The sequence below is a fragment of the Dipteris shenzhenensis genome, chromosome 29, assembly GCF_047967505.1.
Source record: "Dipteris shenzhenensis isolate YYH24624 ecotype China chromosome 29, Dip_SZ_1.0, whole genome shotgun sequence".
Taxonomy (NCBI): Eukaryota; Viridiplantae; Streptophyta; class Polypodiopsida; order Gleicheniales; family Dipteridaceae; genus Dipteris; species Dipteris shenzhenensis.
The window spans coordinates 48,987,527-49,003,396 of record NC_141624.1 but is presented as its reverse complement, the minus strand read 5'-3'; the positions used below and the strand labels follow the sequence as shown (position 1 = coordinate 49,003,396).

At 44.1% G+C, this 15,870-nt stretch overlaps 1 protein-coding gene across 2 annotated transcripts in view; it reads left to right on the top strand.

Annotated features, from left to right (window-relative positions):
- Positions 1-12,744, top strand: part of LOC147882959 (uncharacterized) — a 62,018-nt gene extending 49,274 nt beyond the window's left edge. The window contains exons 10-21 of one of the 2 annotated variants that reach the window (XM_087400418.1): positions 73-192; positions 374-561; positions 812-1,020; positions 8,404-8,516; positions 9,002-9,044; positions 9,152-9,243; positions 9,366-9,414; positions 9,624-9,694; positions 9,801-9,926; positions 10,037-10,122; positions 11,048-11,093; positions 12,075-12,744. In XM_087400418.1, the coding sequence (XP_087256544.1) occupies positions 73-192; positions 374-561; positions 812-1,020; positions 8,404-8,516; positions 9,002-9,044; positions 9,152-9,243; positions 9,366-9,414; positions 9,624-9,694; positions 9,801-9,926; positions 10,037-10,122; positions 11,048-11,093; positions 12,075-12,125 (1,194 nt within the window). In that variant the 3' untranslated portion in view covers positions 12,126-12,744. Of the gene's footprint in view, positions 1-72; positions 193-373; positions 562-811; positions 1,021-8,400; positions 8,517-9,001; positions 9,045-9,151; positions 9,244-9,365; positions 9,415-9,623; positions 9,695-9,800; positions 9,927-10,036; positions 10,123-11,047; positions 11,094-12,074 lie in introns of both variants that reach the window. The other variant, XM_087400417.1, reaches the window with a different exon arrangement.
- The last annotated feature ends 3,126 nt before the right edge of the window (positions 12,745-15,870 follow it).

The following is a 15,870-nucleotide window of genomic DNA, read 5'->3' as shown; positions in this document are numbered from 1 at the left end:
TGCTTCTCATCTTATCAAACCTTTACATGCATTATTCACATCTGTTTGAAGAGCTAACGCAAAGAGATGCAGGGAAGGAAGGACTCACTGCCTCATAAGCAGCAATGGCGAACCTCACCAACATATCAACCAAATCAACATTTTGCTTCTCCATCACCCATTCACCCAATGTCTCGGGTGCCTCACTCTCCTGTAAGCTGTCATTTATAAATTTGTGTTGTTTTATCACCTGATTGAATCTAGTCACCCAATGGGTGAAGTTGAATCTCCTGTTTGTTTTGGACTATTTTAGATTGATATCTCTGGATACGAAAAAGACACGAGATTTTCTTAGTTGGTTTGGTCGTGTGTATTGATATTTCTGGGGGAACAGGATTCTCGTGGCCTTGAGATTGTGCCATCAACATATTCACAACCAGAAAGGCCTCTTTCACCTACATCTCCATTGACCCGCACCCCAAGGGAATGGGAACTGTTAGGTGCGACCAATCAACGTCATCCATTCAGCACAGACAAGTATCCAGACTCCAATGACGGGAGGCACCCCTCTTATTCGGGGCAGTAAGTAACGAACACTAGCCATCTTTATATCTTCTTTTCCAGTACAGTAAAATTTCATGTTATTGGATATATTGTTCAACACTACAGTGATTTCATGTGGATCGAAGTGTCTCAGACCAATATAAACCTTATCACTGATGTTAATTCCTTTCTTTATTATGTCAACACCTATTCGAACCTGTGGTGAGATACCTTCTGAACCTCAGTTCTTACGTATGCTTGTTTTCACGTTAAAATTGGTGCTATGCAGGACAACTGAACCTCAGTTTGTAACGGGTCATGGAATTCCTATGGATTACAGCAATGCCCGGCATCCACAGATGAATGAGCCATATACTAACTCTGACGATGAGCTAAATGCAATGGGGCCTTATGGTCTAGAGTTCCATGAAAAAGTTGAGCGGCCTTCTCCTCCGTTAGCCACTCTTCCTGAAGAGCCAACTTCATCTCTTTCTGATGGTATGTTTCAGTCTTTTGCTTGCCTGAGAAGTTTTGTAGAACGTTTTAAAAACTTTTTAGCTTAAGATTTATCTGTGTAGTATTATATTGCATGCACAACTGATATCCTGCAATGAGGCCCTAGTGGGGGGTGGTCCCTGATGCAGATTTGAAGGAGTGCTCAGATTTTGAATTATCGTTTGATAATGGTGCGACTTTTGGATACTCAGGCATTATCTTATCTATTACACCTCTACAAAGTGGAATAGGATCATTAGTTTGGCCTTCTGCCTATATAGCTTGCTTTAGCATGCTTTTAAGCATCGTTCCCTTTGGGTCTGAACTGTTGACTGAATTATGGCTCAATAGGTTGGTTTGGGAAATGTAGTGCAAGGAAGAGGTGCTCCTACACAGAGTTCTTAGGTTGCCATGATTTTCATCTTTGCGTAGATCCTTCCATTTGATCAGGTACTTTGTGTAGACCTTGTTGCAAGGGACCTGGTCCTTGAGATCCATAATGAGCTCTAGGACATAGAGGATGTGGCCTTCCTCGTCACGTGGTGGCAGCTCAAGCAATACTTGCACACAAGGGGTCCATTTAGTTTTTATGTTTTGAATCATTCTTTCATTTTGTAAATTCTTTCTTTCATTCCTACATGAGAAAGAAAGAAAGAAAGTAAGTCTGTTAATGTCCACGGGAGACCAACAGGTCTATGGGACAGCAAAAAACCATCTAGTACATGTGCTTTAGGGAGGGCACATGGCAGCTCCCAGGGAGTGCAAAAGCAACCCCAATTATTTAGAATACCTACATCATAATCTGAAAAAGTAATCAGCCATACATCGGCGGTTTAAGACTGAGAGTCTTTTGGTTTGGATTTAAACTCTTTGATTAGTGCTATGCCTTCACAATAATTTGCTCATTTTTCCATCCTTCCTAGCAGCCCTGACTTAAGCTAATTCCGTCGCCTTGTTCTTCAATTGAGCTCGTGTAAGTTCCTCAGCTATCCATATCTTGGTCCCTTTCAACTTGTAAGATTGTCGAAGCAGCTTGATCCGTAAATCTCGCGACTTCCCCCCCCCCCCCCAAAAGAAAGGAACCTTCTATGAATGCTTGAAAGATTTCATACAAGACAGCAGCCCCGAAGGTGCTTAGTATGGAAAAAACCGAAAAAGGCTGAAAGAAGGAAAACCGGCATGTTCCATAGAAACCCGGCTCATTGCCTAAGAGATCTCTGGAACTGGGGCTAACAGCCAAGTGGGGGGACTATATTGCCAGCGAATCCCTTGCTGAGTGAAGATGTAGAAAACACCTGCATGCCAAGCCTTGCAGAAATGAGCACGCCTCTTGATAGTCGCCCTGGAGCCTAGAGTCCCACGCTCCGAGGTGGACCGTAGAGTGTAGATGATATCCTACCAGAGCCGAGGGTGGAACCAGGTGCTCTCCCATCACATGACTGCAGCGAGCCACCCAAATGTTCCAAGCCGTGATGCTGGCTACCACCTCCCAGACACTATCCTTCTTAGTAGGAGGAGGACCTAGACTGTCGGGGGGGACTGGCTCGTGGAGTGCGATCCTGTGGATGCTCTGACTCTGTATCCGGTAGGCTGGGGAGATCTCATCAATCTTAAATGCGTGTCCTCCCCCTGTCAACCAAGCCACCATCCCCCAGGTGTAGTCTCTATGAAGACTTTGCATACATGTCATGATCTTGAGGGCTCTCATCTAGATTCTCGCTGTGCTATGACAGCTCCATAGGCAATGTGGGATAGTCTCCAGGACACCATTGGAGCAACAATGGCACTACCCATCCACTCACATTTGCTCCAACCAGGGGCCGATGGGCAAGCCTTCGTGGGCTGCCATGCAGAAGAAGTATGAGATCTTCCTCGGCCGCAAGCTGGACCACAACCGCGTCCAAAACCTGGAGCGCACATCTCGGGGCACTCTTTGGGTCACCCAGTGTCTCTCCCTTGAGGGGGCCCACCTCGAGGAGTCCATTTGAAGCCTCTTGCCAATCCGTGTGGTGTAGGAAAAGAAGGGCACCTCATCTACCATCTCAGCTAGGCCCCCCCTAGAGGGTCAGAACCACTCCCTCGGATCCCACTGGACCTCCCTCAGGGGTCTACCCTCCCACAGCCAAAGGCGCCATCTAGGGGCGTCTTGCTATGAGATACTGGGAGGGTCAATGTGCCACTCCTTCCCCAAACATCCTACCACTCTGATCATCTGCCAATGTATCCCATCCATCTCAGGGTCACTCTCAGTGAGTGGCTGAAGTAGGCCTCTAGGTCCTACATGGAAGAAGCCGGGGGGTGTGTGTTGCTGCGTTGCATCAACATCCTCAAGGGAACACCAGTACGGGGAAATTGTCCCAACCATCTGCTGTCTCTCCGAACGTGAAGTCCTTCCCACCAGGACTTAGGAATGGCTAAGTCAATCTCGCCCATCCGTTTCCCTGCCCCTCGCAGATGGGCTAGGGCGTCAAGCCTTGCCTCTGTCTCCATAGGTAGTTTGCTCCAATGACCAAAACACCCTGCTGGACCACTGTCCCACTGCGCCCAACCAATGTGAGTCCGCTGTCCGAGCATACGTCCCTCCCGATCTCTGGCCTCTGGGTGCCAGAGAAGGGGTTGGCGCTCAAACTCCTCTCTACATTTGGGCGGAGCACGGATGAGACCCCCTGCTAGTCTCTACCAAATCCTGTGAAGACTCCTCATCAGGAGGGAGCCCTTCCCTGTAAGGGTGGCCTCTGAGAAGATCCATCTATGTGAAGGCTGCCACTGTCCCCCAGTGCGTGGGGTGTTCCTCAGAAGCCCTCGCTGTAAGAGGAGCTTCCAAGGCTCTGCGCTTGGGGTGAGGCCATGAACCACCAACTTGCCCAGAAGGGCCCTGCTCTGCATCTTCGAAACAATGATACCCAAGCCTCTCACTGTCTGCGGCATGATCACCGTCTGCCAAGCTACTCGGGCCCTAGTGCTTCTCGTGCCATCTGAACCTGCCCAGAGGAAGTTCCGTACCAACCGTCGGAGCTGCCCAATGCATACTCGGTGAAAGCACGAGCAGGAGGCAATATACCATGCCGTGGCAAGGACCTGGTTTGCCACTAAGGCACGACCTGCTAGGGAGAGTTTGACCAAGCACCAATAGAGACGCTTACGCCGAACACTCTCCAGGACGAGGGCAATTTGCTGCTCTGCTGTGATGTCAGTACCCACCTGGCATCCGAGGTATCTCGCTGTCTAGCCCCGTGGTATCCATTTGAAGCCAAAGTCACTCCCCCACTCACGGATCTCTTGTGTCTCCTCAAAGCCCGTGAAGAAGCCTATGGATTTCGTCTAGTTGATCCGTACCCCCGAGGCCTCACAGTAGATAGCCAGGGCGCCTTTGACTCTCTCTAGACTTGCTGTGGTTCCCTTAACATACAAGGCCGTGTCATCTGTAAACTGCGAGTCAAGAAGCTCCTCCTCCTCTCTGATTGGGAGCCTGAACCCTGTGAGACCCGCCACCTGTGATCTCAAATAGTAGCCCAGAGCCTCCACCACAAACAAGAAGAGGGAGGGAGCTAGTGGGCAGTGCTGGCAGACCGAGCGAGAGAGGAAAGGCCTCGCCTGTGTGTCCTCCGATAAGCATCTGGCTAGAGCTCCCTCCAGATAACGTTGAAACTCCTCTGACCCATCTGTCTGAGAAACCCAATCTCCTCATAGTGCCCTCCAAGAAAGACCACTCCACCCTGTCGTAGGTCTTCTCAAAGTCCAAGAGAAGGACGGCCAATGGCTGTGACTTCTCTCTAGACCAATCCACTGCCTTGCAGAACGTGAAGATGTTGTCCAGGATGCTATGCTCCTGGACAAACCCAGTCTGCGTGTCATGGATTATGTCGGCAAGATGGGGCTGTAACCCCAAACTCAAGACCTTGGCGAGGATCTTGTATGCAGTATCAAGCAGAGTGATCGGCCTCCACTGTCGGATGTCTAACCGATCTCCCCCTTTCGGGATCAAACAAATCCACCCCTTGCTCAAAGACTGAGGGAGAAGGCTTGTGTCAAAAATCTCCTGGCAAGCTAGACGGAAAGGGGTGGAGATAATCTCCTAGAAGTTCTGGAAGAAGGCCGGAGTCAAGCCATCCTCACCCGGGCACATCTGGGTTGGGAGACCCTTGAGGGCTTCCCAGAGCTCTTAATCTGTGAAAGGCTCCTCAAGTCTGCTGCATAAGTCTAGCGAGACTACTTACAGAACGTGATTCCAAACTAGCTCTCGGGTCACAAGACCAGCTGGGGTCATCCTCTCCGTCTGAAAGAGCTGGTTGTAGAAACTCGTGGCCATGTCCAGAATCTCGTGCGGGTCAGTGTGCATGATGCCCTGTGAGTCCCAGAGATGCTATAGCTGTGTGCCTGCGAATTAGGACCCAGTGGTATGAAAGAATTGCTTCGTCATCCTGTCTCCTTGTTGCACCCATCGGGTTCGGGAGGAATGATAGGAGAACTCAGCCTGCCGCACCTTAGTGTCCTAGAGCTCGAGACGAGCGCTCTCGAATCTGTTACTAAGCCACTAAGACACTGGGTCCTACTCCTTGAGCCTCTCGATGGAGGCGAGGTCTCTCCTCAAAGCCCGCTCTCGCTCCTAAAGGGTACTCCTCTGCCTAAGGGCGTGAGCTTGTAGTTGCTCCTTGCTCCTGTGAATCGCATCGGCCGCCCACGTAGCCCAGCCCTCACACGGTGCTGTCTCTCATTGCTCCCAAATCCCTGCCATGACCTGCTGAATCTCCTCGTCTTGCAGGAGGTCGTGGAATGTGGACCCCCTTCTGGGGGAGACCTTGGCAGGGCTGATCCAAGTGAAGTACCACTGGAGAGTGGTTTGACATTGTGGTACCTGCCAGAATCTCGGTAGATCCGCCTTTGTGTAGTGCCCAGTCCATCTGGCTCTCTCCACGGGTCTCTGCCACTGATCATGAAAATGAACTGCTCCCAGGTGCTACACTCTACTGCAGGCGAAAGAGACTCCGCCTTGCTTGTCTTCCCCAAACTCCAGGTTGTTAAAGTCAACTCCAACAATCTAGGAGTCTACATCCGGAAGACACTCTGACAGCCTCCTCCAAAGGGCCGGGCATACACGTTCAGGATCCCGATACTGGACTCTCCGGTCCGAACTCCCATCCAAACTGCCCGTCCTGGAATGAGCTTGCCCTGAACGTAGACCTCTGGGCCAAAGTCTGTGAGATTGAGATGCAGACCCCTCCACTCCGTCCTACCGCAGGGGACCACTCCTTTGGACCTTTCCCTGGGAGAAGGTGATGGCGTCGTCAGATGTCGAAAGCTGAAAACATGTGCTCTTGAATCATGAGGATGTCCACTGCCCGTCCTACCACTGCCCTTTGCAATTCCTACTGGAGTATCAGGTATTGCGGCTGGCTACGAACACGGTTGTGGAGCCCATGTACATTCCAACTCACTATGGTCCAGCTCATGATGGGGGAGTCGGGAACAAGGCTCTCCTGTGAGTGGGTGCTTGTCCTAGAAAGACTGCTTTGTGTGATTTTGTCGGGGGTTTAGAGGGCGAGTAGTCAGTATCTGTGCGTCGTCGTACTAGTGTGGATATTGGCTCAATACCGATCTTCCGTGCCCATTTCATCATGAAGGAGGCTTCCATCCCAAACAGCTCGGCACACTTTTGGAGGGGCTAGAGGTGTGCCTGCTCGACCTTTGCATTCAGCGGCAATCTGATAACTCCTGTCGCGTTTGGACCCTTCTTGCTGGTAATTGCGTGCATATAGAGAGGGTGTCATGGCTGCAACCGTAGAGTCCTGAGTCCTGATAGGTTAGGTTGATGGAGTTGAGGGGGATTTGGAGGAGAGGGTAGGCCATTCCATATCTTTAGAACTCCCTAGCTGAACATAACCCTCGAGTTGGGCTGGGATTTTAGCCCAACTCCGGTTTAGAAACCCTAGGAGCTTGCTGCGAGAAAGTGTGGGCAGGTACGATGGACTGGTATGGGATGTTCGGAAAGGGTACGGAGAACTGTACGGGGCTGTTACGTTGTAGGGGGGGTTTCGGGACTGTACGGAGAGTGTACGACGAGCTGTACGAAGGGGTCACGGAGCTGTACGAAGGGGTCACAGACCTGTACGACGGGCTGTACTGAGGGGTTACAGCAAGCTGTACGGAGGGCTGTACAGAGGGGTTACGGGGGGGGAGAGAGAGAGAGAGAGAGAGAGAGAGAGAGAGGTGGAGAGGCTGAGCGGTGGGGGGGGGGGGGCTTGAGGCGGAGAGGCTGAGCGGAGAGTTGAGCGGGTGACGGAAGCTGAGCAGGAGCGATGGGGAGGCTGAGAGAGAGAGAGAGAGAGAGAGAGAGAGAGAGAGAGAGATTTTATTCCTGTTTTTTGGTCGATTTTGTTTCTTGATTTGCTTGTTTATTTTTGCTTGGTCACCTTCTTCCTTTCTTCTTCCTTTCTTGTTTTCTTTCTCTTTTGTTTATTTCACGTATTTTAGTAAGCACTGGGTTTGCCCAAGACACTCCGCGGGTCTTTAGAAACCCAATATAGCTAGTTATGCTTGGGCACTGATGACGACATAAGTGTTTCTTTGCTTGCCAAGTATGTCTTCCTTTTGTTTCAACAAAAAAAATTGTTACCTCTTTTTTCTTCTCTTTCGTTTTCTCTTTTATTTTCTGTGTAGATTATTGGACTTTAGAACTTCAAAAAAGGTATATTCAGGCAGTCATTCAAGGTCTTACAAAGGTATTCTAGTCTTACAAAGGTATATTCAGGCAGTCATTCAAGGTTGAGGACGACAGCTGCATATGCTTAATTTATTTTTTTATGTTCATATCGGTATACCGTCTTGATGTAGCATGCCAACCCACCAAAATTCCTTCTTCCTGTGTTTTCCTCCTTATTCAAGGTCTCCTTGCACCCATCTATATCTGGGGATGTATTGCCTTCATGTTGCCATGTTTCTAATGCCACAAAAGTTTCAATTCAGAAAGTATGACTTTCCATGCCATTCTCTATCCATGGTCAGTTTTTGTACATTCTCTACCTCGATCTTGATCCCAATGGTTTATGATTCTTCCTCTTATTCTTGTTTTGAATCCCGAGAGAGAGAGAGAGAGAGAGAGAGAGAGAGAGAGAGAGAGAGAGAGGTTTTTTTACTTCGTAGCAACAATGCCAAGGAGCCAAAAATTGACTCATCTGAAGTGATTCCTAGGACTCGAACACTCACACACCACGACATGAAACAGAGCCTCAACCACTAAAACCCACACGGGTTTTACAAAACTTGGTGGGGAAGGATGGCTTATACACATGAGAGAGAGAGAGAGAGAGAGAGAGAGAGAGAGGGGGGGGGGGATTTTGATTTTTGAATTTTAAATTGTTGTTCTTTTTGTTGTCCTTTGGACAGAAGAAGATCCTTTACCAGACATAGAGGGGCTTTGTATCAATGGTGAAGCTGTGCTTGGAAAGAAGATTAACGCTTGTGGAATTTCCATCAATGGAACTACTCTTTGTCATTTTCAGGTGCTGCCTTGGCTTTGAAGGACTTAATGGTTGTATTTGGTTTGTAAATTATAAAGATAAAGTGCTAGCCGTTTCTGTAGCGTGCTTGAGATGGTTTTCCATGTTTGATATATAATTTATCTCCATAATAATCTTTGGGAACTTCTGGAGTATGAGTGCACCTTGTATGAGTGAGTTCTGTATATTGTGTAAGTGTACTCCTTACGCCTTGTGAAGTCTGAATATAACTACAGCTGAAGGATTGCTTCTATGGTTATATGCAGACTGTTTTCTACATTATTAGTTTTTTTGATATCTTATCCTAGTGGTGCAAAGTATTTCAATCATGAACGAAAGTCAAAGTTTTGTACTGTGGTTTCTGAAATAGAATCTCACAGTCTATCACATTTTCAAACTCTGCTTGGTTCGTTTCTGTTCTTTAGCTTTTCAATTTCTGATGCTGTTTCTGCATTGCTCTCATTGTGGCTCTGGCTAAACCCAAACAGTGGGTTCGTCACTTTCGGGATGGGAGTTTTGTTCACATACCAGGTGAAGTCAAGACCCATGCTTTACTTACAAAGAACACGTTCATTTGTAATGTATGTGGAGCTCTTTGCCCTTGTCGTTGAAAGATATGTTTTACAATATTTGGGCAGGAGCTGCACAACCTGAATATACCATTACTGCGGACGATATTGATACAATACTGTCCTTGGAGTGCACACCCATGGACGATCGAAACAGAAAGGTAAGTCGAACCCCAGTGACGCAGTGACATTTGCCTCGTCTCTGAAGCATGCACACATGTTTTGTTGTACTGTCTGTCTGTTTGGTTGAGACGAGTTTTAATAGATTGCAATTTGCCTGCAGGGTGAGATGGTCCAAGTGTTTGTTAACAACCAAAATTGGATAATTTTAGGTGAGAATCTTGTACTTTTTCCTCAGATTCAAACACTTGCTATGAAGCTTGTCAATGTTGATATTGTTCTTCTTTTTGTTTGATGGTTATTCAATATATTTCACATGGTTTGCTTTGCAATATATTGAGGCAACGTCTCTAATAACCTGATTGGCATGAATGGACAACCAAGCTAGAAATGAAAATACTGAAGTTTTGTTTGTTTGTAGAAACGGACATGAAGGACCAGATTATTGAATATCTTGATGCAGGCCAAGCTATCTTTGAAGTCAAGCTAGTGGTTAGTCTTTAACAAGCTTCTATAAATGCCGTCTTCACCTACCCTGGCAGTTTAGGTAGGACTTGGCATCATGTCAAGACGTTGAATGATTGCATCATTTGGGCAGGTTGAGAATTCTCAAGAAGTTTCCTTTGAGCCAGCACAGTTAGCACTGAAGCGCTCTGTGTATGAACTCAAACGGAACAACGGGAGAAAACCAGTGGCAACTGAGAGATATGTGTCAGAGTCAGCAGTAAGATATCTTCTTCTCACAACCTATTGGCAGGATGAAGTCATTGGAAATCTGTTGAATAGCTGGGCTCATAGCTTCACCTTACCGCATGTTTGAAACTTGTATGGCAGGTGGAGATTAAGGTTGGAAAGGATGCTCAGTGTGCCATTTGCAACAGTGTGGGCATCATTCACTTGTTAGAGTGTGATGATAATCGGTATGGTGATTATATGCGTAATTTTGCATTTTAAGTAATATGACTCAAAAAATATAAGTTCTTAGTTTCAGCACACAGACATGATTGAAGAAGCGTAGTGGAAGTATAACAGTGAAAGGTAGCCTAACTAAGTTGGTATCTGATAGATAGAACCCATGAATGTTGCTTCTTTCAAAGGCCTAAGTGTAGTTCTAGTAATCAACTTACAAGCGCTGGGTGCATTTTTCTGTTCGTCACATGCTCCACGAAAAAATACCAAGAATCTCTGGGGTTAAGCATGTTGTTTATACCTATGACAAGATCCAGGTTTCGGTTATGCACAAAGGGACCTCTCCATATTCTTTTATCAATTGTAACCTGATTGCACAATTTTTTAATGAAACAAGTCCTTACTGATGCTTGAAATAGACTCTGGGATGAACCACATTATGATAATCCCCGGTCAAGTGATACTTCACACGATGACGTGTATAGAAATAGTTGAAACCCAGCTGTATGCATGGATGTGCTTGGCCCAGGTGCCATTGGGGAGGACCAATTTGAAGCTTAAGGGCATAGATTGTAATATTCTATTCTAACATGTATTGCTGAGATTGAGAACGTTTTTTCTCTTAATAAATTCGGGTCTTTTTTATGATCCCATAAAAACGGTGTATGCCTTGCATAGGAAGCAGTAATTTAGTTGTTTGAGAAATTGCATTTTCAATCAGTGACTCGTGAGGGCTTGAAATGTGGAATATGCTGAAATAGTTGAAATCTGAGAATTAAAAATAGTTTTACTGTGGCGACAGTAGTATATATGCATTCACATGGAATGAATATCATTTGCTGTTCATGTTTACATTCTGAGGTTTCATGAGTATATGGACGTTTCATAAACGTCAGGATAACCATCTAATATTTCTTGTCATTGTTTTTTTCACAGGACACGCGATTTGGTGGTTTTGACAATGCGGAAGTTCATTACAATGGTATGAAAAGTGGAAAGTCTGCACATCATTTTTCATAGAATAGGAGTAATCATGGTACAACCAGTGCTTTGTTTTCAATGCCCTGTGGAGACATTCCTGAAACGCTAACATGAACCGGATCTAGGAGTAACAAATCGAGAAACCCCAAGTCTGACAAGTTTCAGGGAATCATCTGTGTGGGATCAAGATTGATGATTTGTATGTGAATTTTGAGATCAAGAGTGTAGGAGGAACAACCCACATCTGACAACTTTCAGGGAAGCATCTGATGTATGGGTAAACATTTAGATTTGTATGTGATTTTAAATATTAACCGTGTTAGAAGTTTTGTGCATTTCAATTTCTTATTTGCAGGATTCTAGGTAGGGATTCTTAAAATTAATATGGCAAAGTACAGCTAAATGGAAGCCTAGTGGTTCAGGGGTTGCAATGGCACCTGCAGAACTATAGGTTTTCCTACTACTACATGTCCTTGTATTTAGCCTAATCTCCTAGGTGGGAGTCTGGAGGAGCAAGGTTGCCCATGGATGTAACTGTTGCTCGTCCACACGTGGGTAAGCAGGCCCCTTCACTGCTCTGGCAGCACCTCTGCTGTTGGAGGTCTGATCTTCGAGAATTCTAATGCTCTCTGATCTCAAGTCATTTGTAAAGTGCTTTAAGAAGGTTTTGTTTTTTGTTTGTTGTCTTCTTGACTACCAATGTACATGGAAGGTTTTGGTCCGGGAACAATGTTTTCTAATGTTCACCATGAATAATTAGTGGCATATTTTTTGGGCTGTGGGTGCCAAAGCTGTAGAACACAATAACCAAGGATCAACTGAAGCAATGTTCTCATTGTACTTTGAGAATTCTAATGCTTTTGTACTTTTTGTATTACGTACATATGTTGTTCCTTCTGCCTTGCTATTGTCATTTTGATAGTCATCAGCTCTTGTGCATGCATGCAACAGGCTAACAGTGATTTTGTTTTTCACCCTGTAGGCTGATGAGCGAAAGAAAGCCAAACGGAGACTCTGGCTTAGCAAAAAATAGACACAGATGTCTGAGTGTCATGTGCCGTTGTGGGAGTGCTGTGTGGGAAAGTGGTATCCTAAATTTAGTTATTTCTGAATCAATATTCAGATATAGCCTGTGAGTGTAATTTAGAAAGAATTATTTCCCTTTTGCATTCATCCAGAAAAGGTTCTGCTAATAGTGACTCTTATTTGTTTGTATAGATGAAGAGAGCTTCCCCAGTATTTCTTGGGTTGTACATGATGTTTTAGGTTATGAACGATATTATTTACTGTGGATCTAGCACACCTTTTAAAATCTCAAATCTTATGTGCTTGCTCCTGTCCTCTTGTATACTTAAACAGCCTGACTCTCAGTAATTGTATTTGATAGAGAGTGTAGTCTAAGAAATGCTCGACAGATCTGCACTTGCTAACACACAACTTGGTACCCGATGCAGTTACTTTCCCTTCGGTATGTTGCAGAATTAAAGCTTGTGGCTTGTGCACAAGACCTTTCATAAGAAACATGCTATTAGTCACTTTCTGATCATGATAGATCTTGAACAACTTCACAGTGAAACTTTGACGCTCTACCCCCCTGTTACAAGGGAAGTAATGTAAATAAAGACCTATCATGTTTAGAGATGGCCAACTTCTATGTAAAGCTCTGCCACCTTCAGATAGTTTACACAAACATAATGCAAGATGTTATCAGAATCAAGGCATGCTTTTAGGAGTTTCAAAGAGAAGAAGCCATTCGTGAAATCTTGTGTGTCTAAGGAAAACGTGTATGCCATCAAAGTCCACTAGAGTCTTGTTATGCACCACATGATGCCTTGAGTTCCACATTAGGTCTCACAATGCTACAGCCATCATAAGAGATTACAAAGCTTCAAAGTGGTGAGAGTGACACAAAAATGAGAATGAGAGAAATCTTAATAGCATTGGTTGCGATGCCTCAGAGGAAAAGAAGATTGTAAATGGATCATATTCTAGGAAGGACGTTTTCAACCTTCCTGTAAGTCATCCACAAGTTAAGGACCTCCACAAAAGTCTTGGGAAGGATTCCCAAAGCTATTTAGAACACATTTCTAGTGCTCATGATTCACAGCCGACACCTTGTCGTGTCAAGTATGGGTCCTTCTAAATGGCAGTTTTTATTTAAATAATTTTGCTTTCCTTAATGCTAACAATTTTTGGAATAGACACAATTGCACGGTTTGTATGCGCGTTCTAGTTGGTGTGTGTGTTTAGTGGGACATGTATGTGTGTGTCCATGTGTGTACATGCCTTCGGGTGAAGGAGGCACCATAATGATTCCTCGTAGATGTAGACATGTTTGTCAATCTACCCACTCGATTAGATGACAATTGGCTCTATTATTGCTCTCTAGTTTTAAAACACCCAAAATTATTTTTATTACGCTTTTGTGGTAATAATGTTATCACAAGGTTTATTTGTCGTGAATATTTATATTTATATTTTGTCATGTAGAATGTTCAAGTATATGAATAGCTTTTGAAAATATTCTTTTGGATTTTCCCAACTTTTCAGAACTTGGTACTCCAAGCAATTAGTAAAGCAAAAGCTTATTTATAGTACGTTGATGATATTTGAATAGGTGGAAACATTGCCTAGTTAGTCTTGTGAAAATGGGCACGATTCACAAGGCAAGGATAGTACGGCACATCTAGAACATATGATAACTTACACTACATTTCTATAGCTTAGGTGGCACAAGGAGTAAGGTGAGAGAAATCATGCTAGTTCTCTTTTAATATCACTTTATAGATACCACCACAATAGAGTGTGGATGAACTCTATGCATATCAAAGCTAAACCTTATAAGAGATTTCCTCTCTAAGGGGATCATAGGATGTGAATACCAAGTCAATGGAATCAAGTTATTCATATTTAATGTAGTCAATATATATAGATTCTTGTCAAGTTAGGCTCATAAAGTACCAACATATCAGACCCTTATCATTGGGTGGGCAATATATTTTTTAAAGGCACTTGTCATGTGGGATGCCTTTTTAGCCTTCATACAAAAACACTTTTGAAGCCTGTAAAATCAAAATGATTATATTGTTGGTGGATATGTTGATCAAATTTCACCTTGCAAAAGTTGGTTTTTAAAGTGGCCTTAATTCAGCAAGGTAATAGACTAAATGAAGGGGTTGACAATCATTTGAATACATGTGTTTTTATTTAATGTACATGAGCATGATTTACATTGTGAGAATTGGTTCAATGCTATTATCTAGAAACACGAATTTAAGAGTTGTGTATTTGCTTTTTAAAGTCATAGAGGTATATGTCAATATAGTATGTACAAGGTAGTTATTAGTGAAATTACAAAAAAAGACCGAAATTGGCTTGTAAGAGCAGGCAATTAAGGTGATTAAAGACAATCCCACTTTGAAAGTGCAGATCATTATAAATAAAGAGAACAAAGTTGCTATATTGATTTAAATTGATAACATTGACTCAAGGCTCAATGGATTCTTATAAGCTTGCTTACAATTTGAATAGCCAAGATGCTCAAAGAAAAGTGATGAACATCGCTTTTGAGATCACATAAGAAATGATTCAAACATTTAGCTTAGTTCAAGGTGATAGTTCAATCATGTGTGTACCCATGTAAAAAAGGCAATTGATTCCCATGGATGTTACAAGAGAAGACACAATCAGTTGTATATTTTAATTTTTGTTACATCCCTAGTTAAGCTTGGTTTCCTAGCGACCCATGAACTAGGGTCACACGAGATCCTAATGTGGGGGGTCAAGAGGTTAGGATGAGTAATCCTAACTAGAGTGATATATGGATGGAGGTCTAGAAGGGGATAAACCTTGTATAGCGGTGGATTATAACTATATATTAGCATAGGGGAACTCACTATTGGGGAGACTAATCAATATCTAGATAATGATTTCTACTAGAGGCATGGCAATAATCGATGAGCTTGGTTGATGCATTCCTCATGGATGGGACTTCCATGGCATGGGTTGTGCAAGTCTACTCAGGTTGGGCCATGTGTCTTCCCTATGACCTTTGATGCTCGGGGGTGAGGAGAGTACTCTATGGTTGGGTGATAATTTTCATATAATGCCTAGAACGTGGGTTGTTGAAGCTGCTTTTGGAAGCAAGATCAATGTAGGTCTTCGCCCCCAAAAGAATCGCAACGGAACGAAAGCACCTTGAGGTTGTGAGTGGTTATGTTTTCTTGGTCATAGTTGCTTTGAGAGATCAACCTGGTGCCTTTAGTTGCCTTCTTGTTGTTGGTAGAGGAAGTCTCATTTTGGTAAGGTGGAAAGAAGGCATAGCTTTCAAAGGGAAAGTATGGTGAAAGCTTCCATAAAGCTTGAGAAAGTTTTATGAGGGATAGTAGATTGAGAGAAAGTCTCACTTGAATAGCTTACAATCTCGTAGATCTTTAATATAAAGATTGCACATGACAGGATATCATTGAAACTTGATTTTGTGCTGACAGACAATGATCATGCAAGGTAAGTCCTTACCTACATTGCTCCATGTTTTGTCTTTGGTTCAACATAGCTTACAACACCACAAGCCTGAGCAAGTTAAAAATTCCACCAATTCGTGTCAAATAAAAAAATGCAACAATTCATTCCAACACAAATAACGATTCATGGTTTCACCCTTGACCACAACATCACAAATTAAAATAATATACACGGAAGAAACTTCGTATATCGGTCTAACCATTCCCTAGTTTATGCTACACTAACCACACACACTAACACAAAGAATCACAAAC